Source organism: Penicillium hordei (genome assembly GCF_028827395.1).
Source record: "Penicillium hordei strain IBT 12815 chromosome Unknown utg000001l_segment0_segment0, whole genome shotgun sequence".
NCBI lineage: Eukaryota > Fungi > Ascomycota > Eurotiomycetes > Eurotiales > Aspergillaceae > Penicillium > Penicillium hordei.
In genome coordinates, this window is record NW_026623142.1 from 1,362,650 (window position 1) to 1,387,360 (window position 24,711).

Consider the following 24,711-nt stretch of genomic DNA (forward strand, 5'->3'; position numbering starts at 1 on the left):
CGACTGAGGTATTTGTGGGAAGGTTTTGTTGAACAAGGTGTTGTGTCATTGATATTAGGTACTCTTTATCAACAGCTATGAACAACCAGGATAGACCGCCTACAAAGGATATTCATAGTTAAAGCATTCCTAGTCCCAAGATGTCTGCTGGACAGCGACTGGCAAATAGGAAATAAAATTAAAAAAAATATGCAAAGTATTCGAGATAATTTTGACTTGGAATTACCTTGTGCAAACCTTAGTTCCCCTTCCAGGGACCTGGTCGCAGCATCCGATCCTCTTTTCCGTAGACACTGACATCCTTGACAATGGCAATGAATCTCCGGTGGTTCTCCTTGGATTCGCCAATACGAGGACGGAAAACCTTCAAGAGGTCGCTGCTGAGGATGCCAGATGCCGGGATGGCTGCATGGATTTCTCCGGCCGTCGGGAACGTCTGGGTTCCAGAGATTGGAGTCGACACACGGTGGCCTGTAGATGGTTAGTTTACTTCTTGTATCGCAACCGTATTTTGATCGGAACTCACCTCTGGGGCCGTCGGGACTGTTGGCGCGGCTTCCGGAGAGTCGAGGCAAAGGACTTGCAGCGCGGGACCCTTGTGGAGTGCCACCACGGGAAACCGAGGGGTTGAGTTTCAGTTTTTTGATCTTGCCACCCTCGGTCAGTTCAGCCCCAGACCCAGCACCAGTATCGACATCACTGCCAGATCCAGCACCACCAGCAATGTTTCGCACGCGTTTCTTGCCCTAAAGAAATCAATATATATAGGTCAAAGAATGATGATTGTACATACCTGCAAAGCGGATGGAGAGATAGGACGCGATGGGGGTTGAGACGCAGGGAGATGCATGCCTTTGGCCTTCTTTCGAGATGTATCGGTGCCGCTCGCATCGGAAGCGTTTGGTGATCCAAGCCTTTTCCGAGATCCAGCAGCTGCAGCTTTCTTCAGGGGGTCTGTGTGCTTGGGTCGACCGGAGGGAGTATTTGTTCCCTTGGAGGAGAGCGCTTCTTTTTGGTTCTTTTCTTCTTCTGCCTTCTTGCGTTCCTCCTCCTTGGCTCGTTCGGTTTCGCTGTCGTCGGAGCTCTGTACAAATTAGTTTCGGGGTTGCAGTCGAAGATGGGTGAGAAATTTACCTCCTCATCCGTGTAAGGATTGACGTCCGAACCGCTGCTGTAATCAAAGTTCCGTTCTCTCTTCTTTAGGGCCTTGCGCACACCCTTGCCCAACACACGCCGGGCCTCGCGTTCACGTATCTCTCGCATTTCTTCGGCGTCGTACTCCTTCTCGTCTTTGAGATTGAACACATTCGCCTTCAGCTGGTCCTCTTTGATTCTCTTTTCAGCATCCTTCGCATCTTCGTCCTCATTGAAGAGGTCATCGTGCTCTTCGTCATCGGCAAATCGATCCTCTTCGAAATCCATTTCACCAGCCTCCAATCCCGCACCCTTTGAGGCATTTGTGCCCTGTTTTCCGGCGTAGACTTTGCGTTGCTTGGCGTAGGTTTCCAACTCTTTTTCTTGCTCCAACTGCTGCTGCTTTTCCATGAACCATCGAGGGTCTTTTACCCTCTTGGCCATGAATTTCTCTGCTTCATCAATGGTCAAAGCCTTGAAGTTACTTTTGGCGTTGAACTTGTACCACTTTTCGGCTGGAATCATTCTCATCTTTCCGTTGTCAAGGACAAAGACCGCATGTGTTTCAGACAGAGCTGCTTCGTAGTTTCCAACCCAGGTGTGCTGGTTGTCGAAATCCTCTAGGTGCCATGGCAAGGCCTCTTCGTACTTGATCCGTGCTCGTGCAATCTCTTCAGGGGTCATGTCAGACTTGAAAACCTGCTGCGTCTTCTGCTTCGGGGCATTTGGTCGTTTCGAGGTAGAGCCGAGGGCGGGAGCGATTTGGGAAAGGTTCTCAGCGCGCTCTTTTTCGCGTGCTGCCTTGCGGGCATCAAAGGCTTCGCGTTCAGCTTCATCCATTGGTTGGCCATCGATCTCGGACCTTCCCGAGTTTGGATCGTGAGTTCGTGAACGTGGGTCGCGGCGGTGAAGTCGGACTGGTCGAGTAAATTGTGATTCATCTCGTGGGTCGACGCTTTTCTTCGAGGCAAATCGCGCGATGTGGTGCTTCAGCCCCTCCATCAGAGCTCGCTTCGTCGTCACCACCGGATAATCAACATATTTATCACTGAGCAAAGGACCGCTGAACCCATTTGATGACATGTTATTGTTTGAAAGCTCAAGCATAGGTCGCTCGGATGGAAAGATTGCCTGGGAGTGGGACGGCCGTGAGGGAAGAGTCTTGGTGGCTGTTCTATTGCCGGCGGGAGTGGCGCCAGCTGGTTTGGGGGCAGGCCTTCTCTTCGGTCGAACTAAAGGATCAGCTGCTTTGGGACGACGCATCCTCATCAGCGGTGCGCCATTTGGCCCGGTTGGGGTGCGAGCATTCGGGGGATTCGTTGGAGTCGACATGTTGCCGACGTGCAAAACAGAGTTGTACGAGTGGTAGAACGCGACGGGACGGATCCCACTAGGGGTAGAAATGCGAAACAAATGTAACCTTTTGCCTGTCTTGTGTTGCGAAAAGAGGGGCAGTTTCAAAAAAGAGTGAGGGATGGGTAAGCCACTTTGAAAGAGCTGGAGACAGTGACCCGGACGTATGACGGTAGACATCGGAGCAAATGTTTACCCGTCCCGCTGACGTAGCACGTGACTCGGACAGATCTCCGGGCCGTGTGGTCTGTGCACCCTGAGGCTCTTCCAAGGTTCTATGTACTCAAAGATCACCTCTAATTACAGTACGTGAGCTTTAATCGCTGGCCTCGTAGTCATGATTAAAATCGAGGCAAATAAAAACCAAAAGATCACAAATAGACCAACGCATGATAGTTCATCGAAACCGTAACGCCTCTAATGTTCTACCAAGCCCACTACATTTTCAGATAATCCAAATCCCAAGTCGTCAAGAACAGAGGCTGCCAAGGGGCGGCTGACTATTCTTGCATTTCTATTTGGATAGGTACCAAATGTAGCGTATTTATTGGTAGATTTTATACCATTTCAATGAATTTTCAAAAATTGTCAATTGATGCAAAATCTACTGACCGAATCGCTGACCCGGTTCCAGTGGTTTGTATGGACAAGCCATCCAGTCACAACCCTTGGGGCAGTTAGCAGATATCAAACAACTAGAAGATCAAGAACTTACTTGTTTATAGATCTCCGTCCCCCACCATTTGAAACCATCGACCCAACCTGGGTAAATGAACGCGAAAAAGACAACGACTACTGCAAATGCCAAACCAGAATCCAATGCGGCCGACAAGGTCATTGCATATTTCTCCCACCATGCGGTCCTCCTTCGGCGAATCACGTAGTTGAACACGAAACATACAAGGGCCCAGATGGAAAAGTTAAGCCCGGTTGCAGGTGGTATCCAGCTTAGACTGCCAAACAAGATAGGGAAGTTGACCATACGCCAGAAGCTCTTCTTGCTGTGTCTGCCCAGAAGCCATGCTCCGAGAGGAGCGACGGCTCCCATCAAAAAGGCCCAGACAAGCGGACGATATAGCCCTCCTGGGCCAAAGAAGCGCTGGGGGCCAACGACTCCCCAGAGAATGCTGCCGTTGAAATGGACTCGAGCAATGGGGCAATTGAAACCATTGATGGCCTCCGGGGTGCAAAGTCCCGGGACAAAAGTGAACATCCAGTTCAGCACACCAATTTGTGTCAGACTTGAGATCAAAGTCGCCATCACCTGGACGCCAAATAAAATTCGTGGCGGGATCTTCATGTAATGGCCAAGTTTGAGGTCCGAGGAAAATTTGATGCCTTGTGCAGAGCTGATATATGAGTAGGTCACGAAAATCATGTTCGCTACAGGCCTTCCCGGGAATACAATACCGCAAAGGAGTTGGCAGATCAGATATAGACTGCTATGTTGATTGGTGACGGCCATGATGATGCCCACTGGGATGAAAAACAAAGAGGTAATACCAAGAGCCAAGAGTAGCCCATACCAAGGTAGGTGTGTGGGATAACTTGTGCTAGGGTCAGCTGCAATCAAAGGTTAAAGAGAGCGGGAAACATACTATTCCACTGTGAAGATGGCAATGGCGAGCATAGAGATGAACACGATCAGGTACCACGTGAGAGGGGCGTCCTTATAGCGCCTCATCAAGCGGCAATGAACATCTTCCCCACCCAATGGAATTCCCTGGCTCGGTTCATGCGAGCTGGTCCTTGGGATTTCAAAACTCTGTCGAATCGTAGCATTGCTTCCACGAAGGGGTTGGTACGTCTCCATGTCTGGCACTTCTCGTCTTTCCTCAAAAGCCTTTCTAGTCTGTTGCCAGATGTCCTTTCCGTACCAGCAAATGGTGTGAGTCACAAGGGATGTCAAAGCAGCAAACTGAACACCGTAAGACAGCACATAGGTAATTGGGAGATAAACCGGGGAGTAATCTTGATAGGCCTTTTCATCGAACAAAAAGCCCGTGGTCAAAATGCGGCTCACGTTGTATGGTCGCCCAGTATTGTCGAATACTGCTGTTGAAACGATGGGCAGATATGCAGAGAAAAGAACATTTTTATAGTCTTCCTGTGGTCAGCAGAGTCAAATGAGATAAGACAGGGATGTCTTACAAAGTATCGGGGCGGCTATCCAGATGACAAGCACCAGTCCCGTCACGATGTTGGCTGCGGCCCACCAAGGCGTGAGTAATGGGGAGCCAATATAGGCAATCTGAGCCCAATCAAAGGTCAAAGGGAACATCCCGAGACCAGAAGTAACACCAAACTAGATGAGTTAGTCAAAGAAGGGGGAAAATGACCAGAACGAATGTCTCACCAAGTTCGAAACCACCACATTTTTGGGTGCCAACCAAGTGATCACATTAAAATAACTTAAGGCAGGCATCAACAATCCCGGAACAAAATACCAGAGGAACGCTCCTCCCCACACAATCACGAAAAATTTATATCGGGAGATACTCCACCCATTTGCCTTTTTGTTGACAGACTTGTGCATTGTAGAAAACATTGCAGTGGACATCAGCGTTCCCGGCCAGATCATAGCCGATGGCCGCACGAGGAATCGTCGAGTTAGACCCGCGAATGCATATCCCAAAACCTGAGTGGATATGATGAGCAGCAGTTGATATATAATTGGGACATCCTGGTTGTAGAATTTATGTTGCTCGACAATAACCTGTCTTGGTCAGCTTCGTCACAAATACTTCGTCGGTGTACTAACATCAGTCGCGAAAGCAAATCCAAAGGAAACGTTGCTGCTAATGTAGACGCAAGCATGCTCCTTCTCGTTCCAACGGCCCTGAGCAAACCAAAGTCTGACTCGGGACGCCAATGGTACAGCGGGGGCATCAACCTCGCCAGAGAGTAATTCCCGGTGATGAAGGGATCCGTTCTCAAAAATCTCGAGAGGGTCACCTGTTTGTTTGAAAAGCACATCCCAAAACTTGCCCAGTGGATGGACCAGAACAAGAGCGATGATTGGGGTAATGGCAACACTGGGATAGCGCAAAGAAAAGAAAAGATTGGCAGCGGAACCCGTCAAAGAGAATAACAAAGAGAGAATCCACATCCGAGGTGCTAGAAACCATTAGATATACACAGGAAAAAAAAGCATTTGGAAAGCTTACTGTTAATAGAAAGAGAGATATCGTCCGTCGCCGGAACCGAAGCTCGTACTTGGGCATACGGCGAATTATCTGGAGGATCCTCACTCGAGGATTTTGAATCATCATCATCAATGTCAAGGACGTTTTCATCGTCACTTGTCATATATGCCGAAGACGCTGGTGTCTCCTGCATCACCGGGTTACCCGGTACAGCTAATCCAGTGGCAAACGAGTATTTCGAGTCAGGACCCATGCCCACATCGGACGCAGCGGATGAAGGCCGACGGTTTCTCTCTGCATACAAGCTGTTTCGTCGCCTGGCAGAGGGATGTGATCGTCTCGGGGTAGACCCTTGCACGCTGGAAGAACTTCCAATGCCATTTTCGAAGCTCGCACGTTGTGAACCCCCACGAACATTTTGACCACGAGGAATTGAGATATTCTCTTCCGAGTCGCTTGAGCTTTGCAATGATCCGTAAGAGGGAGCACCCAGGACGGGCGATGAGCGAAGAGGGGCGCGCGACATGAAGGCCCGAAAGCGCTGAACAATCCCAGTGTCGGGGCTCACGTCGGGTGGTAGATTGTCAATTTCGGGGTAGTTTCCATTGTCGCTCGCACAATCATCGAAAGTGGAATCAGTTCGATCCGATTCAGCGGGAAGCCACTTGCGCCTCGGGGCCGAGGGGCAAGACAGCTTCCGCGTCCGCAGTGGAATATTGGCCGACGTTATGGTGGGGGGATGATGAAATACTGTAAGTATTTCAGGTTAGGTCGTACATTAGCTCGAGATCGATCTGGGCATTGAGGAATCAGAAGAGAGAAAATCCCAGAGCTAGTGGAGGACTAAGGACGTAGTGTGGTGAAAAACGACCAGTCGTACCCCCAGAGCTGGACTGCCCCACCGACATCGGCGGATTTATCTTCCATGTCCAACGGAAGGTTACATACTCTGTACAAGGTACGATATTACGATCATATACAACATTGAATAATATATAGTGTTGGATAATGTTCTTCCATATGTACAATTGATTTGGTATCTAATCGCTTAAAACAGTTCTACCACCTTTTCATCCTCGTTTTGAGGCGCCTCGATTTGAGGTTGTTCGGGCTCCCCTTCACCTTCACCTTCACCTTCACCTTCCTCGTCTCGCATCAGGACCTGAACTAACCGGTCGCATGCCTCCGTCACATTCTCATCTTCAACATGCATATGGGTTTCGCGGATCAAAGGGTAAACCTTGACTGCTCGCATCTTATCACGGCCCTCCCGGGTTGTGGTCAGGAGCAGCAAGGTTTCAAGATGGGTCGTAATGATGGTGGTGTCGCTGTCTCGCTGCTTATCAGGCGGCAATAGCTGGAGATCTGGCAGCATATCCGCCGTATCCTCGTCCGACAGCTCCTCGGGACCTGCAAGCGGGAGCAACAGGTAAGGCAGAAGGTTGGCGCCATCCTCGTCAAAGAGCATTGGATGCGATTCGATTTCAAAAGCCACGTTCTTGATTGTGGATGCGACACCCTTCCTGCGGATATCGCTTTTGTGCTCGGTGAAGACTGTCAGCTTGGTGATGGGGACCACGTCATCGTACTCTTGGCGTTGGGTGAAATAGGCCCTGCCCTTCTCCGTCTGGGACAGGTCGGCAAAAACGTATGACAGGTAATCATAACTGGCATGCTTGTTGAGATCACCCTCGGCGCCCTTCACGAAGCAGTCCATCAGCTGATCGATTGCGTTCTCGGAGGTAGATACGGATTCGGGGGCTTTGCGCTTAAGTGAGAACAGCTCGTGTAGTTTGTCGGATTTGACGAGATTGGCCAAAAGCATGGCCACTTCGTCGGCATTGGGCTCCTTAGGATTCTGAGATCGAACACATTAGCCCCATTGCTACCCACAGTCATGACTGAGACAACTCACTGTCAATTTCGCAAGCAAGGTCTCAATGAACTTCTCATCCTCGGCGAGAAGTTTCAACACCTCTTCGTCAGCAGACAAGTTGACCAGGATGGTCAGTGCATTCTTCGCGATGGGCTATACAAAGATATTAGTCGGAAATCACCCCCATGATCGCAGATAACGCACGGTGTAATCGCGGACCAGAAGCTTCAAATCGCGAACGGGTAGGAGTTGATGGCGCTTGAACAAGTCAGGCTGGGCTGTGGAGAAACCGACGAGGTTTTCGCAAGCTATAAGCTGTTAGATCATATATTCGCGCTGCGAGAGGAGTTGCCATACCGATTTGTCTGATTTGGGTGTTGCCATGGTGCAGGAATTCCACCAGCTATAGAGAGATATGAGTGAGCTAATCGATATCGTAGGTCGCAGACACGTACCTCTTCAAGTTCGGTCGGCATATTGGATTATAATCTATAAGCCAAAAAGGAGGGCACCTGAATGTGTGTTCCAAAATTGTCGAATCTCAAAGATTTTTTTTTTCCCGCGGAAGTGGGGGGGTTTTCGACGTCACTGGAAGCGTGGAGATACTCCATCGAGGGGTCTTGTCTACGATTTGTAATACAAAACATATACCTACATAGATATAGACAATCTTAAGAGGATAGGAGTGGTTAGTCCAATAATAGCTATACCTCTAATATTCTATATTTCTACAATATACATGTCGACGTTACTATATTCCCTCGAAGGAGGTCGGAACTGCCCCGCCTCTAGCGTTCCCGGAGATCGTCTCCTCCATCTTTGACCTTTAAACCAGCTATACCTAGGTAAAACTCAAGTCTACCATCTCAACATCTCAATTATATCATGGAGAACCCAAACCTCAACGAGATCCATGACTTCCTAGTCTCATTGGCCTTCAAGGCTGGGGACATCATCAACAATGCTCTCCCAGCAACCAGCGGCACAGGATCCAAAATGAATAGTCCGTATGCATACAAACAGCAAAAAGACACCAACTGATCCCCGTAGGTGCCGACCTCGTCACGGAATATGACCGTGCCGTCGAAAACATGATCTCGAGCTCACTGAGGGAAAAATACCCACACTACGAGTATGTGTTTTCTCATTCATAGCTGCTAGCATGCTGCTGATGCCTATTCTCTCAGATTCCACGGCGAGGAAACATACGACCCAGCACGCCCATTGACCGATGCCCCTACCTTCGTCGTGGACCCCATCGATGGAACGACAAACTTCGTGCACGGTTTCCCATTTGCCTGTGTTTCGCTCGGGTTTGCCGTTGGACGCATACCGGCAGTAGGCGTGGTGTATAACCCATCCACCAAAAACCTCTATTCCGCTATTCGAGGCCAAGGCGCTTTCCTCAATCGTGAAACTCGCTTGCCGCTTAAGGGCGACAATGTCGAGCCCCTGTCGGGACTAGCTAATGCTCTCATTGCTATTGAATGGGGCGCGGATCGCCGCGGCAACAATTGGGAGACTAAGGTTCGGACATATGAGAAGCTGGGCCAGTCTAAGGAAAACGGTGGGGCTATGGTGCGCTCGATGCGGAGTTTAGGCTCGGCCGCGTTGAATCTATGTGCTGTGGCTGATGGCTCATTGGATTTGTATTGGGAGGGTGGATGCTGGTCCTGGGATGTCTGCGCGGGGTGGGTTATCCTCTCTGAAGCCGGGGGTATTATGGCGGATGGCAACCCGGGAGTTTGGGAGGCTCGTCTTGATGGGCGGAAGTATCTTGCTGTCCGAGGTTCTCCAGGCGGAACTGGACAAAAGGAAATGGTGGAGGAATTTTGGAGCCATGTTCAAGGTGAATTGAAGTATTAATTACCTGGCCCTTAATCCTCGGACTAGTTGAATACGATAAAAAGTAAAAGAAGCTTCAATTCAAATATAACGTTCACATAATTACAGGGTATATGTCTAAGGAAACCGTATGTACAATGAAAGCCAGAATGGCGCTATTATATGTGACGGAAACCAGCGGTAGTTTCCACTTCGAAGCCGGACTCGCTGTCATCCTCGACAACTTCACGATCAGTCCATCGTGCCGAATCCGACCTCGATACAAGTTTCCTATCATCGGTGCTCATGTGCGATTTATCTTCGGTCGGTAACGTGTCACTCGGGCCAGAAGATGGATATTCCGATACACGGAGATCGGATACATTTGGCAAATCGTCTGTATCTCTCACTGAATTTGGATCGACAGAATCGGACTGCCCTTCAACCTCATCACCCGAACTCGTCGGTCCAACATTTGGAGACTTGGCCATCTCCACATTTTGCTTCATAGAATCGTCTGTTTCGGTAGTAGGCGTGTGGCCGAAATGTGTGTCAACCAAGTGTTTCACAACAGGCCAGCCATAGGCATTAGTGAACATGCGCCGCACAATAATGTTATTGTGGGCATCAGGCTCAAGTCGAACAAGAACCTTACGCCAAGTCAGATCACGGTGATAGGCTCTCGCAATCTTTTCTTCGACCTTGAGGCCACTTTCATTTTCCGCGATGCTAGCAGGTGGATGCTGAGTGGGCGCCGCCTTCGATTGCTTGCCCTGTAGCGAACCAAATGCCAATGTGCGTCGCTTTGTCGGTAAAGGAGGTGGTATATCCTCCGGGTGGTAGATGCGGTCGTGGAAGATTGTCCGGGGTCGCGAGGCAGGGTCTAAAATGAAATCCGCAGGCGGTAAAGGTGGCATCAACAAGTCGCCCGCAGACTCGAAAAATGTTGTCTTTGGAGGCGTGTGTACTCCTTCGTGCTCGTGTGAGGAATGTCCAGGAGTAATTGGCATTATGCCATCGTCATCGCCAGTCTCAAACGTGCTCAGAGTCTGGCTACGCTTATAAATTCTAGCATTTTTGCTATTAGGGGGGTTCTTGCCCTGATTTAGGCGAAATAGCGAGAAAAAGCTGTCCAGGGGACTGTGAGGCGCACTCCCCGGGATATTTTCCTTCGCCACGCCCTCTGGCATTTTCAGGCTGGAGACGTGACTGGGTGGTGCTAGAAATTGTGCCGGTCTCGGGGAGGTTGCATCTTCATCCAAACTGTCGTTTTTGGGTCTTGGGGAAACCTGGGTGGTAGAATACGCAATTTGATGACCGGTCTCCTCCAATGTCGGGAGACTCAAAGGATGTTCTCCATCGGGGCGACCTAATCGCGGGGATTTCGAGTTGGCGCCTGTCAATTCTGCCCACCCCCATTCGGCCATAGTTCCAACAATTCCATTCTCCCTCCTCGCCTTTTCAACTCGATCCAGACCTTTCCAGTCTAAGAACAAAAGCGAGGACGTCCGCAAAGGAACTATCCCATCATTCACCACATTCGAGTACACTGTGCGATGCTGGAACTTCTTAAGAACCTCGTGGGCAGGACCGCAAGGAAGAATCCGTAGAAGCGGCTTGGCGCCAGGATCCGAATGGCCGGGGTCTTTCGCAGACTCTCCTCTTCCAGCAATAATGGCTCCCCAGCCACTTCGAACTTTCGGTGCTGTCCAACTCAACCCGAGATCCTGGCCAGTACGACCAACTAGACCTAAATCCAATGCAAATCGAACATACATTGGATTCTCATTGCTGAGACCGAGAAAGGGGGTTGCGAGAGCAATGAAGTTAACAGGCTTGATTTGCTCAAAGAACTGAGGCGAGTGCTTTTGGATATATGCGATTGCATATGTCTGAATCAGCCCGCCGAGGGAATGGCCAACAAAACTTATGCTTGTAATCTGGTAGGCATGATCTTCGTTTTGAAATTCTTGGGCATTCTCTTGGGGGGTTGATTCGGCCGAATGAGCAAGTGGCTGAGCTCGCTCCTTACGAGCACTAAAAGGTCGAGAAAATGGGTTCGACTTTGGGCCCTTCAGAGGGAAATAGGGTTGGTCGGGATATGTGAGAAGCAGGACGTATTTGGCCAGTCGTTTGCCGAGATATTGAATCCCACGCTCAGTCCGAACAGCATTGCCAGAGAACCCTCTGACAATGACTTGCTCTTCGTCGTCATCGTCAGGGTCATCGCTAGTCTGGTTATTTTGATCCCCCTCAACATGACTGGATTTACTGCTGACAAAACCAGGGATTAGGAATTTTGGATGCCCAAGCGCTCAAAGGGGGCTTCATACCTTGACGGGTTTTCTCGATCATCCGGTCCAACAGGGCCGACGTGGAGAGCGCTTGCTTTATTGTCCTTCTTCTTGGACTTTCTCATGGCTGCGTCGATGCTCTCCTTCATATAGAGCATGTCTGCACCGAGGTTGCTGTGTAACCCATGTGTCAGTAACACGAGATGCACCTTCTTCTTCTTGGCACTTTTCATCGGAACTTCAGCAGAGCCCTCCGGCGCTGGATTGTCACACAGAGGTTGCGAGTCCTGAATCTTCTGGTCAACGCTTTCGGAAGCCGGCGAAGCCGAAGGGAATGGCGGATTGCTCCATAGACTAGTTGTATCGTCGACATGAAGAGCGATTGATTTTGTGTACACGCCTTTCGAAGCAAGCACCTGACTACCTCTAGTTTCGGGTAGCCAATGGTCTTGCAACTTTGCTGGAGGCCCCGGAGCGCTATTTCCGCTACTCCAAGCACCGCCCGAGAAATATGCCAGCGATTTTTCATCACGGCCCACCAGCAGTTCAAAATGGACTGCTGCGCTACTTGAGAATATCACCTGCGATTGTATTTCAATGATCCAGCTAACGCTCTGTCCACTTGCCGGTCCGCCTTGACCCGGAGAGCCAAAGTCGTGGGCTTCCTGGAGATTAGTCGGCACCTTGATGATGGCGTCCCAACCACCTCCGGCCTTGAGGTAGGGCTCAAACTGCGGTGTACCCTCCAGATCCTGTCGCTCATATTTGGTATTGGGGTCAAACTGCGAGGGATAGCAAGCAGCGTATAACGTGTACGGACCATGGAGGTATGCGGCACGCAATGGGATGGCAGATGTGTTCTTCACCCTCACGTAGAGATTCGAAGGAATGGGAAGGATCGGATCGTCCGCCGGAGTATATGTAATCGTGTATCTATTGGACCATTTACTATTAGCGATCCAGGAGGACTTCGGACTTGAGGGGCAATCCGGACCAGACTCACCTGACGACTTCCCCAACGCGAACACTGCCAACTTGATGGATTAACAACATGTCGGTCGCTTCCTTTGTATCCACCGGAGTTGTTTGCCAGCCGGAGAAGGTATGAAATCGCGAGTTTTTATTGCAGGGCTGTGCTGCACCTTGGTCTGGGGTTTGGGAGGCCGAATAGGTGCGCGCAGTGATCAGCATCGAATCTAATGGGCAGTTCCATTATAATCAAGCAAATTCCAAGGCGCTAGATAAGAGAGACTAGCGAGACAACAACAATATCATTTGCTGGCGCATCCCATATGCTGGGATGGGTGGAGTGTGGTGGTTTATGGGGTCCAATCCCGGAGATGGCGGGAAACACATGATTACATTCCCTTTACGGATCAACAACTCTATGAACTGGCCCTTGTTTATAAACCATACACAATGCAATGGACTCTTCAGTTCTAATCTAATATATATTTCTATCGCAACTTGGTGAATCTCTGTCTACTTGATCAAGTTCAGCAAACGGCTAGGTTCTTTCCGAATTTCCACCCAACCATCTTTTTCAACAGCGACGATCTTTCCATCAATACAAACGCGTCGCCACCTCTCCTCATCTTCTTGAAAGTCGATTCGAACTTCTTCAGTGTCGGCGTAGGTAACCGTATCTTCCATCACATGCCGACCGCCCTGATAGGCTAGAGTCATCAACTGCATCGCGTCTTCCGCCGACATGGGACCGAAGCGGATGAACCTCATTTGTCCATCCAGGGGAACTGAGTCTGGGGAAATCAAGAAGTCCTTCTCGAGTCGTGGAACGAGTGTAGCAAGCGCATACATGTGCTCAAGCTCTTCCACTGCTTCTTGGGAACGTGCCTCGTTCGGGCCATTCGAGGTGGTTAATGTGATTTTGCCTTTAAATTCGTGAGGCGGAGTGCCGTCCGAGGGATTAAGTAGCTCATTTGCGGCCATCTTGAAACGATCCACTCCGAATTTGCGATATTCGAATGTATCGCTGTCTGCAACTAATGCAGCATGGAGCCCCCAGCTCGCAACAACGGCCCCGTATAATGTGTGGTGAACATCGGTGTCAATATCGGCTCGCTGGCGACCTTCATCGATGACCAACCGACTGCCAGGTGAAAATCTGGCAGCAAATATCGGTATAGAAGCTGAACTGCCTCGAAGGAGGGTTGAAAGACCCGACACCGGACCAGATCGTAATCCAATAGAACTTGCCATGGCATTCCCTGTCCCACAAGGAATCAACACAATATTGGGAGATACACCGATCGTCTTCTTGGATTTGTAGAAAGCCTCGAGAATGTCGATAAGACCCCCGTCGCCAGAAAGAAGGATGATGGTCTGGGGAACGCTATTATGAGCCCGCTCCAGGAATTTCGATCGTGCGAGCTCGATGATCGTTTGCGCCGACTGCGTCTCGTAGAGCTCGTAATTTTCTAGCCCAACATATGTAAAAAGGGGCCGCACAACATCTTCAAAGACTGTCTTGGCTTTCCCCGTTCCTGATCCAGTAGATACTACAACCTGGACGATAGGTGGTTCATCTTCATTCCGAAGATGGCTAGGAACCTTGGTCACAAACGGAGATAGTTCTGCAGGCAGGGACTCGATATCAATCTTTTTTAAAGAAAAGTCATCGGACTTCGGCCCATCCAGTTCGGTTTTCTGAAAGAACAGCACACTGTACGTGGGTGGATTGGACAACACACAGAGAATGTCGTTAAAGTCAATCACATACTCAGCGCCTGTGTGAGATGTGTATTTCAAGGTGCTGTCGACTATATCGACTGCCAAAGGGCCAGGCATCTCTGCTATGAGTATGTAGAGTAGTGAGAGAAAAATCAACAGTTGACAAGGCGGGGTTTACGGCTTACCCGGACTTCTTAACCATCCATGTCGTACTACTTGGGTAAAAAGACGACACGCTTTCTTGGAGAGATCTCATTCTTTGATTGTTATTATTATTATATGACTGTCATTTTATCAAAAAATCGAAATTACTTGGCTATCAATATTTTGGCTTAACATATTTATACACATAACCGAAACTTTCGATCATTGAAATAGAGGGTTGAATTCTTATATCAGCAGTGCTGGTGCTACCTATTTATATAGGACCTGGGATGTAATGCGTACGGAAGATCATGGAGAATCAATTATATGTGGTCACCTCAGGATGACGCCCAATAAAGCTGCTTCGATGCACGACCTTGCCTATGACATACCTAGGTAATCATTAGCGGAGAACCTTGGAAACATCCCATCATAGTTAGAAGGAAGGGGCTGTAAGTGGAATACCTACTTCATTTTATGTCGTTTTCTTAAGTTTGTTTGATCGCCTCCACTTCAATCTCAATTCTCATCGCCGAGAATGCTAGTTGGGGCACAGCGATAGCGGTCCAAATAGGTCGATGACCCGGAATACGCTCCTTAAGCTTCTTGACGGTAAGATCAAATGAGGAGTCGATATTGACGTGGTAGCTGCGGATTGAATAAACGTCTTCCCAGCCGCGAAGACCCGCGGCTTGCAGCACCCTGTCCACATTTTGAAATGCTAGATCGACTTGACCGGGAATATTGTCAGCATCCAGAGCACCGGTCTGGTCCCAACCTCCTTGCCCGGAACATTTGACAATATTTCCCAAGACAACTGCTTAGGAATAATGACATAGATCGCTGTGCTTCTGACAAGCGCCTTTTTCGTTGATATAAGACAGAGAAGACATTGTAATCGTGAGGCGGAAGACAGGCAGTCAGGTTGATGAATTGAGATAACTTAGGTGAATTGAGCTCACGTTGACGTAAATGTATATATATTTTCTTAAAATGTCACGGCAGAGCACCGGTGGAGGTGTTTGGAGGTGGTTCTCCACAGTCTCCACGGTATTGGCTGCGATTATGACCTCAACTTCCAGGCAAAGAATTAATAATCACCTCCATTAATATTGGAGACACTTCGCTTTTCATCCACCGATCCTCTCAAATACTAGCACCCCTACGTTCACAGTGCGGATTGGAGATTCGAGATGGATGAAATCTCAAGGGCTGAACCCGAAGCTTCTCCAACGGACAGAAGAAAACCACGAATATGCCGGTATTGTAAGCGTCACTTCCGGCGGTATGAACATCTGGAAAGGCATCTTCGAATCCGTGAGCATAGCTTCCTATTAGATAGATTGCCGATCATTACGTTAATAATGTCTAGATACCAATGAAAAACCATACAAATGCACCTGCGGTTCTTCCTTCAGCCGGCGTGATCTCCTGAAGCGGCATGAAAACATCTCCCACGCTCTAATCAACCAACCAACGCAGCAACCATCACCCGTAATTGGCAATGACAGTGAAGATGCTCAATCGCAAAGCAGCCAGATTCATTTAGATCCAGGGATATACCCTTGGCAGCCTCTCAACTTTGGGAATATAACAACTGGATCGGTCATTCAGAACGAGCCACTTGCCGATTACCAACTAGAAGGTATGTTATAGTCCAAGCCCCTAGGATGTGTGACATGAAAAAGGATGCAAAAGATAACTAGCTGCCCTACCATTTTTATTGTTATCGTCCAATGCACATGCTAAATCGATGCAGGAAACCCTCTATCTAGTGCCCAAGATCTACTGGTCCTCCAAAGCTTGGAAATGTTCAGTAACAACATAGGACTGAACAACGAGTGGCACTTACCGTCTGAACCAAGCATCACGCAAATATTTGCTAGAGACTTCAACATGAATGCTCTCCCAACCCCATCAACCGCATATCCATCTCGTGAACAGCCCTCGGGCCCAGACCAAACACTAAGCAAGCTTCCAACTGAAAGAGAAGCCGTCGGTAAGGTGATTTCCAGCATATGTACAGTGAGAGATATAGTCTAACCATTAGATACAGCGGAATTTGGAGTGCTGACATTACCAATCTTAACGGTCACAAACCTGCATCGAGAAAGCCTTCTGGAGGCACTGACAAAATCCCAAACCAGTATAACAGATATCTCTTTGCCATCCTGCCATTCGCTCTCAAGATTTGTCAACGGTTTTTTCGATGGATTTTACCCCCATCTACCGGTAGTTCACATCCCAACATTCAAGATTGATGAATGCGAACCAGAGAACCTCTTGGCCATGTGTGCACTTGGGGCCGAGTTTCGACACGAGAATAGAAAAGCAGTGCTGCTCTTTCGAGCTGCCAAGGATGTGCTCCAACAGACGATACGTGAACGAGAAATGGTAGAAACCGAGAGAAAGTCGTATACTAAAACTAGCGGGAATACGACTCATTCCACACACGAAACCCACGACTCTGACTTCGAGGTTCTGCAACAGAGGGCAGTTATGCGTGAGGCACGTTGTACCTTCTTGCTCATTGCGTTTGCAACCTGGCAGAATGAGGAGAGCATAGCTCGAGAAGCTTTTAATCTCCAAAGCTCCTTGGCTAGGTGCATCAGAGAATCTCGGCTGGAAGAAGTCGAACAGTTTCTACATGCCAATAGTACCGATTGGCGCTCTTGGATCCAACGGGAGTTAGACAGAAGGCTGAAATTTTTCTCGTTTGCTTTTTTGAATCTCCATTCTATAGCATTCGGCACACCACCAGTCATATTGAGTGAAGAAATAAACCTTCGTCTGCCGTGCAGCTGTCTTGAGTGGATCGCTCCGAATCAAGAGAAATGGAATTTGATTCGAAGATCGGGCCATCAAGAGCAATTGCTGTTTCAGGATGCTCTCTGCCACATATTGAAAAGTCACCAGGAATCGCATTCCTCAGACTCACAGCCAGTACCATCACCCTTGGCAAACTACATTCTTTTGCATGCCGTCATACAAAAAATCATCATCACCTGCCATGCCCTCGGACCTTATAATGACGTGGATCAGAGTTTAATAACTGGATAAAAGGAGATTATGCGGTTAGTTAACCACCCTTCATCTAAAACTACTGTTTCTAATTTACAACTTCTTTTCTTTCGTAAGAAATGCTCTTCATGCATGGACTTCTCTATGGCAACGAGCCCCGGAATCGAGCCTGGACCCCCGGAATCCTAATGGCCCTGTTACGTTTACATCAACTGCGCTATTGGGTGTTGCATATGTACGACTTGGTCTCGATTTAGGATCATATAAAATACTGCGATATCGAGACCCAAAGCAGATTGCCAACCAGCTACTGCAGATTCCACGCTTACCTGCTGGTCCTCATCTCCTTCCGGCAATATTACATGCAACACATGCCCTCAGCATACCGGTCAAGCTCGGGGTGAATTTCGTCGCTCAAAGCCATGCGTTTGTGTGGAATGTCCAACACTCACTCTGTGCATTGGAATTTGCCGTATTCCTCAGCAAGTGGTTATTCTGTATCACCGACTGCCAGACCAGAAGACATCTTGATGGTATGTGTCTCATTTCGTTCAGTCATATTCAAACGGCAACATTGTCTAATCCATTCTATGCAGAGCAGGAGACACGCCTTGTGAGCTGGATCAGCGATATTGTCGAGGAAGGACGAACATCTGGAGATGACGACTTTTGGTCAAGACCTTCACAGCCGTCTGACTGTGCCTACCTTGGGTTTGCTGTAGTCAAACTATGGGCTCGCCTCATACGAGGAAACGAAAAATGGTCACTAATAAGAGTAATTGGTGACGGGCTTGATATATATGCCGATACTTGTGAGCAGCGCTATGCACATGCACAGACAAGTCCAATGCCTACATAAACATCCACATATGTAGTTTCTGGGCGATTACATACGAACATTTAGCGACTAGCCCAAAATATTGGAAGATCATAACGACAATCGGAGTGTCCAATTGTCATTGTAGTGGCATATGTATCACATCCATCAAAGACCAGGCATGTAGCTAGTTGCAGCTAGTCGAAACATGACCATCCTTCCTATTAGCCATAGCTGTACCACTGTATGTTGAATTAAACGTCTAATCCACATAAGCCTTTTTGACGTATGAAAAATTCCCTTCACACCAATCCTTCTTGACCCTTCGAATCTTCCCGATTTGTCTTTTTGCACCAACGCTTCCAAGCACGGGAAGTGTCACCCATTGGAACTGAGAATGGTAGAGAGTCTTCACACAGATAATGGAGGACAGAATAGTATCCAAGCAAACTGGAAACGAAAGCGAAAGCACCAGCAACGGTCATGGGATTTGCACTTTTGTCGATCAACCCGTCGGCTAAGACAAAGCTGGACGCGGCATCAAAAATGAGACACAGTTCAAGTGTGAGGAACAAAAGAATATAAACAATGTTCCTGTTCGACAGGGTTAGCTTTTCATAGTAGAGAAATGTAGAGTCGAAGGAACTCACAGAGCACAGCTGGCCAAGAGAAAGAAGAGGTTGAAGACCGCCCATACTAGAGAAGAGAATGTCAGAGAACGAGAGAGATAATATCAAAGCACAGTGCTTACACAAGACAAAGAAACCCAGGGCGTTGTGATATTCCGGAGTATAACCGCCATATGCATCCACGATGCCTAATGCCGGAATCATAATTACTCCGTAGCCACCATAAAAGAATGCTGCAGTGATGAAATGTTAATGTCAGTGCCTTTACTAGCAAAATAGGGAATGTTGTCATTACGAACCATAGGCAGAAAGAACTGTATAGGAAAATGTATTCCCTCGGGCCATCTCCCATTGAGCGGAAATGAGCATACCGATTCCAGCGACAAAGCAAAGATCACCCATGAAAATAGTTTGGGTGTAGACACCACGGAAGTTCATCATAGCCAAAGACACAGATAGTAGAGTGGTAGCAAAGCCACCCATCGCTAAAGGTGCCTATGTGACCGAAGGTGGCATGTTAGTATATACGTACCCTGCATCCAAAACTTCAAGTCATCGAAGGATCTTACAGGGTTTGCTAGATGAGCACCAGGCTTCCTAATCGATTGAGCCATTCTCGAGACCTGTGTCTCATTCTCCTTCACAGTAGACATTTCGCCGGATAACATCGATATACGGAGAATGAGGCCTGGGCGAGTCTAGTACAGATCCAAGATTTCTTTTCAACATTTCAGCGAAAGGTACTATATAAAGATTCTTTCCATAAACCCGGATAAGCCCGAGTAAAATCAGATTCCCGAGGGATTTTGTGATTATTCGTAGCCATGGACGGAAAAATTGCAGCTTCTATGACAAATTTAACCCAACAAAAATGTAATAGCCCTAGAGATCAGCAAAGATCCGAGTGGCTTGCCGGGGTTATTGGGGAGAACGGCCGTCAGAACCAGCCGATCGATTCGATTCTTAATTTCTATTACGCTACTCCATATTTCGTACCCTTGTTTTACCCCAAGAGTACGGCCAAACTGGTGCGTGTCTCCACAGGCTTGGCCGCTACCCCACAGGGGTTGGCCGGGCTTGACCGAGTACTAGCTTGAATATTCGAATGGGAACGGCTCAGTCGGTTTTTTTTTATATAGCATTAGAGGGAGGTTACAGGACGGGGTATTCTTTAAGGGACTGAACCTAAGGGGGAAAAAAATCTAACTGGAACAGGCAATTCATAGGTCCTCCGTTTACTAGATACATGATACCGCCTTCATAAGGCAGGTACATAAAAGGGGCAATTCTATCCAAATGTATCGGTCATAAAATAAAACAAAAAAAAAGGCCATCACAAATACAATGTTCCCGAAATATAGATCTTAGTTCTGAGTTGGGGAAATACCACGCGGGGGTGACGATGAATTCTCGCCGTGAGAGTGCTTGTCACTGAGGTTTACCGCGATGAAAGTCTTGGGTAGTTCCACACTACATGCAATGATCAGTAAAAGTCCAGGGAGGTTAAGGTAGAATACAACTTACGTGTTGAATTTTGCCTTCAATGTCTCAATCACCTCCTTCCAATCCTGATGGGCTGTTAGGCTTCGGCGTGGCGTGCAGCCGATGGCATGTCTGGAATCGAGTTGCACATCAAGCGGGTCGAAGGCGTGACAACCAGGGCTGACTGAGATCCGGATGGAGTAAGAGTAGGAGTCCGATTCACTGTCTCGAGCTTCGTAAAGCTCAAAGCAAATCTGAGAGAGGTAATCAAGTTCTGGGATGGCACTCCTGGCAATCTTAGTTTGAATTCCACCTTCCAAGATACAGTTCAAGAGGGTGTAGATATGAGATTCCTTGGTGAAGTAGAAGAAGGACTTGGCATCCTGCGAAGCCTGCACCTCTTCTAAATCTCGAACAATTTCTTGAAGAAGGGGAAGAGAAGTTAGGAGGCCAATCTCAAGTTTCTCGCTGTCGGTGATTCCATATTCCTGAGGCGTCACGTAGTCGAACAAAACCTTGGCTAGCTTGTACAGTTCCCGGAGCTGAGAAAGCCGCTCATCCATCTTGCATTTGGAGGATTGGGAGCCAGGGAAAAGCTTGAAGTAATGATCGTACGAATCATCTAGTGCCCGAAGATGCGGTAGCGACTCGAGAGCAAGGATACGTTTCTTCAACCCAAAGCGATGGGCAAACGTCTGGGTTTCGGTGCGCTCTTCGGATTTGTCGTTCACGGCTTCCTGTCCAGGTTTCCCCTCCATACTCGTGTCTACCTTTGCTGCGCTCTTGCTTTTCTGTTCTTCAACAGAGTCACGGGGACTGTCCTGAGGCATGAAGACCCATTCCAAAAATTGTCTATTGTGGAGTGCATCGAATTTCATACTGTCGTATAACTCGGAAAGCTTGCTCGGGTCGACCTTCTCGGTGTCACAGAACTCCGCAAAGAGTTTTTCCCACCGTTCCTTGAAGAGTCGGGGATCCTCACCCGCGCACCAACGGCCCTGGATGCTAGATATACCAGGATCCACGGAGGGTGGTTGGCTCTGGGTTTCAGGGTCATTGGATGGAGTCTGGAATATGTGCGGTGCACTTTCGAGTTTCTCAAAGTTGTGTCGCATGACACTCCGGTGAAACTTCATCAGTTCAACTACCCTAGCAAGCACAACCGAAGGTTCTGGGATGTTTCTGTCCTTGGGCCAAGCAAATTGTGAAGGCGCAGACCCTTCTCGCAAAAGCAATTTCAGCTTTTTCTTGACTTTATCCATGACATCCTTGGCGGCATTTGAGTCGTCAAGCAGATCTTTCCGAACTTGTATCAAGTCTTCCGGGATATCCTTCTGGTCCAAAAATGAGCATGCCCATATTTGTGCTTTAAGAATTATTAGCTTGATGTAGGTCTTGGGAAGGAAGATAGCTCACCACTGGTGCTCACACGACGTTCTGAGCTGGTAAATATACGGACGTTATTCAACGCCTCCTTGTTCATCAGCTTGAGATCATCCCGCATGTTCAATCCAAGATCCTGCGATTGATAACGTGCAGCATGTGTGGGCTCGCCACCCCACTTGATGACAAGTTGTAGTTTGTCCAGGATCAAGTCATTCTCGGCAGCAGAGAACCGGGAAAAAGTCGCACCTGAGATAGAATCACTTCGTGTCTGTGATCTGCGCAAGTCCTCGTCCTCTGGCGTGAGCCCCTCTCCCTCATTGGGTACAGGTGCAGGGGGCTCTTCACGGGGCTTGCTCTCAGGCAATGGAGTTGAAGCTTCCACTGTGCCCTGCTCTCCCATTTCTTCTGGCTTTCTTTTCCGGAACATTGGCTTGATCTGTACTTTGGTACCAGGCCAGCCGCCCTTCTTATCTAAAGATGTGCGGAGCAACTGAAGCTTCTCCATGTCTTCTAGGCCCTTCTCCATAGCCAGCTTGACCGCATCAGAAACACTCGACAATGCAGCTTCCCCCTTGATCACTATCTCGTTCTGGTGGCCTTTCAGCAAATCCACAAAAGGTTGGCTATGAAAAGTGAACTTGAATTTTTGCTTCGGGGTCCGATCTGCGTGTCGAATCACTGCCACCATGCCCTTCAGCTTCCAAGAGTGTTTGGAAGCAGGAAGGGGCGGGAGGGCTTCGTCATTGGCGTGCTGCACCGAAAGAGCCGGGGATTTCGTGTTTGAGGGACTATAGCCACGACTAGTAGAGTAGGCTTCCCGGGAATTCAACTTGCTGAGAGCAGCACCAATATCGGTACTCTCTACCCCAGACGATGTTACTGATGGAGTACATGACTCTGAGGCCTCATTAGGTTTCGGGCTTTGGCCGTAAAGTCTGGAAGTGCTAGGAGACTTCAGCAATGTCTTTAGCGCTTGGCGATGAGATCCTGTCGTGCTCCGTCTGGATGAGGATGAGCCCATGTCCGGTGATGGCGGCTCGGACGATTCTGATATCCCTTCGCATTTGCGTCTTTCTTCCAAGAAAATATCCCTGAGGATGTTGGCACACTTATCGTAATAATCATTGTTGTCCTTGACGAAGCTCCAGCCGTTGACATCAATGACATAGCTTTTATCTCCCACGCGGAGCATGTCAAAGCCACAAATTCTTTGACCAAATCCATTTGAGATCTTTGATGCGATTATTGCCTCCTCCTTGCCAAGCTTCGTGATGTATCGTACCTCCTTCCCGTGGGTATTGCGCCGAACGAGACCGTCCACCACGGGCGATTTGCGCGTCTCTGCGTGACAAAAGTCTGGCCCAACGGTGTAGGCTTTGACATCTTCCGCATTGTCAACCCTGAGGAATTGTTCGTATAGATAACTTGCGTCCTTCTCAGTGACAGACCTTGGAACAGTGAGATTGGGATCATATTCTGAGCTTTTGTTGCCGACCTTTCGGAATAGTCTTCTTCCACCGCCGCCATACTGTTGATCATTGGGGAAGTATATGTGAATGTTGTGGTCCTCACCATTGACAGGCTTTTCAACGAAGGGCTTTTTGAAGACTTTGCCGTCAACAATCAAGGCCTCGCCATCCTCGGACATTGAGACACTCTGGGTTTGAGGGGCACCGCCACCAATTCCGCTCTCTGGGCCTTCGAGCTTCACGCCAGTCAAGCGATAGATATGCTGGCCGAGTTCCGCCGATTCTAGAATCGGACCACCATCGCGGTTGACCTCCAGCCGCTTCGGGGTGGGAACACCCATATGATCCAGAATCCTCAGACACAGCCGCCTATCCCACAAGACCTTTTGCATAGGCAGGTCATTGACACAGAGCGGTTTGCGAAGTTTAGCATAGGCAATGGCTTTGTCCAAGGGGAATCCATCGGAAAAGAAAGCGACCAGGAAGTCACACACGGGCCAATTTTCCACAGCTTCATCGAGAATAACCTTGTCGCCAAAAACGATAACCTCGAATTCGCCTTTTGATTGGAGTCGAGTCAAGATATTCTGGCTCGGTTTGCTGCGTGCTTTCACATCCAAGGCACATACTCCGATCCTCCATGGTTTCAGGGAGCTGGATTCCATCTCACTGATAGAGCTTGCAGCGGTACTAGCAGCGGTGCTTCCGCTGAGTCTTCTAGGTGCATGGCTCAAGGGACGTGTAGATTGTCCCATTCGACTGGCGGAGCGAAGGTCAAATCCCGAATCGGCTTTTCCCGATTGGCTTTGAGTCGACTTTGCGTGTGGCGTAGGCTTATTTGGCACCAATGTAGGTTCGGGAACGGGCCCTGTGGGCGTTAGATCGTTGTGATCGGAGTCCATATCGAGTAAAGGCGACGAGAGATTGGGTTCTGCAGGTCTGAATGGTCCAGCATCGGCAAAAGAGCCGTTGCTGTGCTCAGCGGCATCATCCATATGAGGGGTCAATGCCTGGGCAGTATTGTGTTTTTGAATCTAATTCGATCGCATCAAATTAAATTTTGATCAATGGGATGTAGACTTCGGGGAAGCAGAAATTCTTTGGGAAGCAGTTCGCGGAGGGAGAAGTGGAAGCTCTGGGGATTCCAATGTTGTATTACCAAATATGATGGGGTTCCGCATTTGCATAGGCGGAGAGGAAGAACGGGCATTTCGGTGGTTCAATTTTGTTCATTTCGTTTATTATCAGACTGAATGGTTTAGAAATGGTATGTTAATTGTATATTCGATTCATTGGGCCTCGTATTCCTATAGACTACGGCATAACTAGATCCAAAAGTACAGATGCCCCATCTACCTGGGTACTTATTGTGGAAGTCTCCAATACATGACGACGTTATTTGATAGCATTCCAATTATGCAAAGGGTCTCCGATAATATAATCGG

At 48.6% G+C, this 24,711-nt stretch overlaps 10 protein-coding genes across 10 annotated transcripts; 2 read left to right on the plus strand and 8 right to left on the minus strand.

The window, feature by feature from the left end:
- Positions 1–238: 238 nt before the first annotated feature.
- On the minus strand, positions 239–2,466 carry N7537_000513 (transcription factor IIF subunit TFG1; the record flags this gene model as incomplete). The annotated part of the gene is made up of 4 exons (XM_056891571.1): positions 239–471; positions 527–746; positions 794–1,084; positions 1,135–2,466. The coding sequence occupies 4 exons, from the start codon at positions 2,464–2,466 to the stop codon at positions 239–241; spliced, it is 2,076 nt and encodes a 691-aa protein (XP_056756566.1).
- A 625-nt stretch (positions 2,467–3,091) lies between these two features.
- N7537_000514 (Oligopeptide transporter OPT superfamily) lies at positions 3,092–6,560 on the minus strand (the record flags this gene model as incomplete). The annotated part of the gene is made up of 8 exons (XM_056891572.1): positions 3,092–3,154; positions 3,203–4,034; positions 4,086–4,590; positions 4,639–4,792; positions 4,844–5,203; positions 5,249–5,604; positions 5,655–6,383; positions 6,485–6,560. 8 exons carry the CDS (start codon positions 6,558–6,560, stop codon positions 3,092–3,094), a joined length of 3,075 nt encoding a protein of 1,024 aa, XP_056756567.1.
- Positions 6,561–6,681: 121 nt separating this feature from the next.
- On the minus strand, positions 6,682–7,985 carry N7537_000515 (protein HGH1; the record flags this gene model as incomplete). Its single annotated transcript, XM_056891573.1, has 5 exons — positions 6,682–7,491; positions 7,549–7,662; positions 7,714–7,817; positions 7,867–7,912; positions 7,965–7,985. 5 exons carry the CDS (start codon positions 7,983–7,985, stop codon positions 6,682–6,684), a joined length of 1,095 nt encoding a protein of 364 aa, XP_056756568.1.
- A 330-nt stretch (positions 7,986–8,315) lies between these two features.
- Positions 8,316–9,375, plus strand: N7537_000516 (inositol monophosphatase family protein; the record flags this gene model as incomplete). The annotated part of the gene is made up of 3 exons (XM_056891574.1): positions 8,316–8,512; positions 8,560–8,641; positions 8,697–9,375. The coding sequence occupies exons 1-3, from the start codon at positions 8,395–8,397 to the stop codon at positions 9,373–9,375; spliced, it is 879 nt and encodes a 292-aa protein (XP_056756569.1). The 5' UTR covers positions 8,316–8,394.
- Positions 9,376–9,512: 137 nt separating this feature from the next.
- N7537_000517 (lipase ROG1 family protein) lies at positions 9,513–12,818 on the minus strand (the record flags this gene model as incomplete). The annotated part of the gene is made up of 3 exons (XM_056891575.1): positions 9,513–11,604; positions 11,667–12,560; positions 12,631–12,818. The coding sequence occupies 3 exons, from the start codon at positions 12,816–12,818 to the stop codon at positions 9,513–9,515; spliced, it is 3,174 nt and encodes a 1,057-aa protein (XP_056756570.1).
- Positions 12,819–13,109: 291 nt separating this feature from the next.
- N7537_000518 (diacylglycerol/lipid kinase family protein) lies at positions 13,110–14,435 on the minus strand (the record flags this gene model as incomplete). The annotated part of the gene is made up of 1 exon (XM_056891576.1): positions 13,110–14,435. One exon carries the CDS (start codon positions 14,433–14,435, stop codon positions 13,110–13,112), a length of 1,326 nt encoding a protein of 441 aa, XP_056756571.1.
- A 515-nt stretch (positions 14,436–14,950) lies between these two features.
- On the minus strand, positions 14,951–15,355 carry N7537_000519 (uncharacterized protein; the record flags this gene model as incomplete). The annotated part of the gene is made up of 2 exons (XM_056891577.1): positions 14,951–15,279; positions 15,319–15,355. The coding sequence occupies 2 exons, from the start codon at positions 15,353–15,355 to the stop codon at positions 14,951–14,953; spliced, it is 366 nt and encodes a 121-aa protein (XP_056756572.1).
- Positions 15,356–15,655: 300 nt separating this feature from the next.
- N7537_000520 (C2H2-type zinc finger protein) lies at positions 15,656–18,342 on the plus strand (the record flags this gene model as incomplete). Its single annotated transcript, XM_056891578.1, has 6 exons — positions 15,656–15,779; positions 15,835–16,107; positions 16,222–16,461; positions 16,519–17,065; positions 17,601–18,016; positions 18,080–18,342. 6 exons carry the CDS (start codon positions 15,656–15,658, stop codon positions 18,340–18,342), a joined length of 1,863 nt encoding a protein of 620 aa, XP_056756573.1.
- Positions 18,343–18,602: 260 nt separating this feature from the next.
- N7537_000521 (GPR1/FUN34/yaaH) lies at positions 18,603–19,412 on the minus strand (the record flags this gene model as incomplete). Its single annotated transcript, XM_056891579.1, has 4 exons — positions 18,603–18,894; positions 18,951–18,996; positions 19,052–19,162; positions 19,229–19,412. 4 exons carry the CDS (start codon positions 19,410–19,412, stop codon positions 18,603–18,605), a joined length of 633 nt encoding a protein of 210 aa, XP_056756574.1.
- An 881-nt stretch (positions 19,413–20,293) lies between these two features.
- Positions 20,294–24,261, minus strand: N7537_000522 (inositol polyphosphate kinase VIP1; the record flags this gene model as incomplete). Its single annotated transcript, XM_056891580.1, has 3 exons — positions 20,294–20,399; positions 20,454–21,777; positions 21,828–24,261. 3 exons carry the CDS (start codon positions 24,259–24,261, stop codon positions 20,294–20,296), a joined length of 3,864 nt encoding a protein of 1,287 aa, XP_056756575.1.
- Positions 24,262–24,711: the final 450 nt, after the last annotated feature.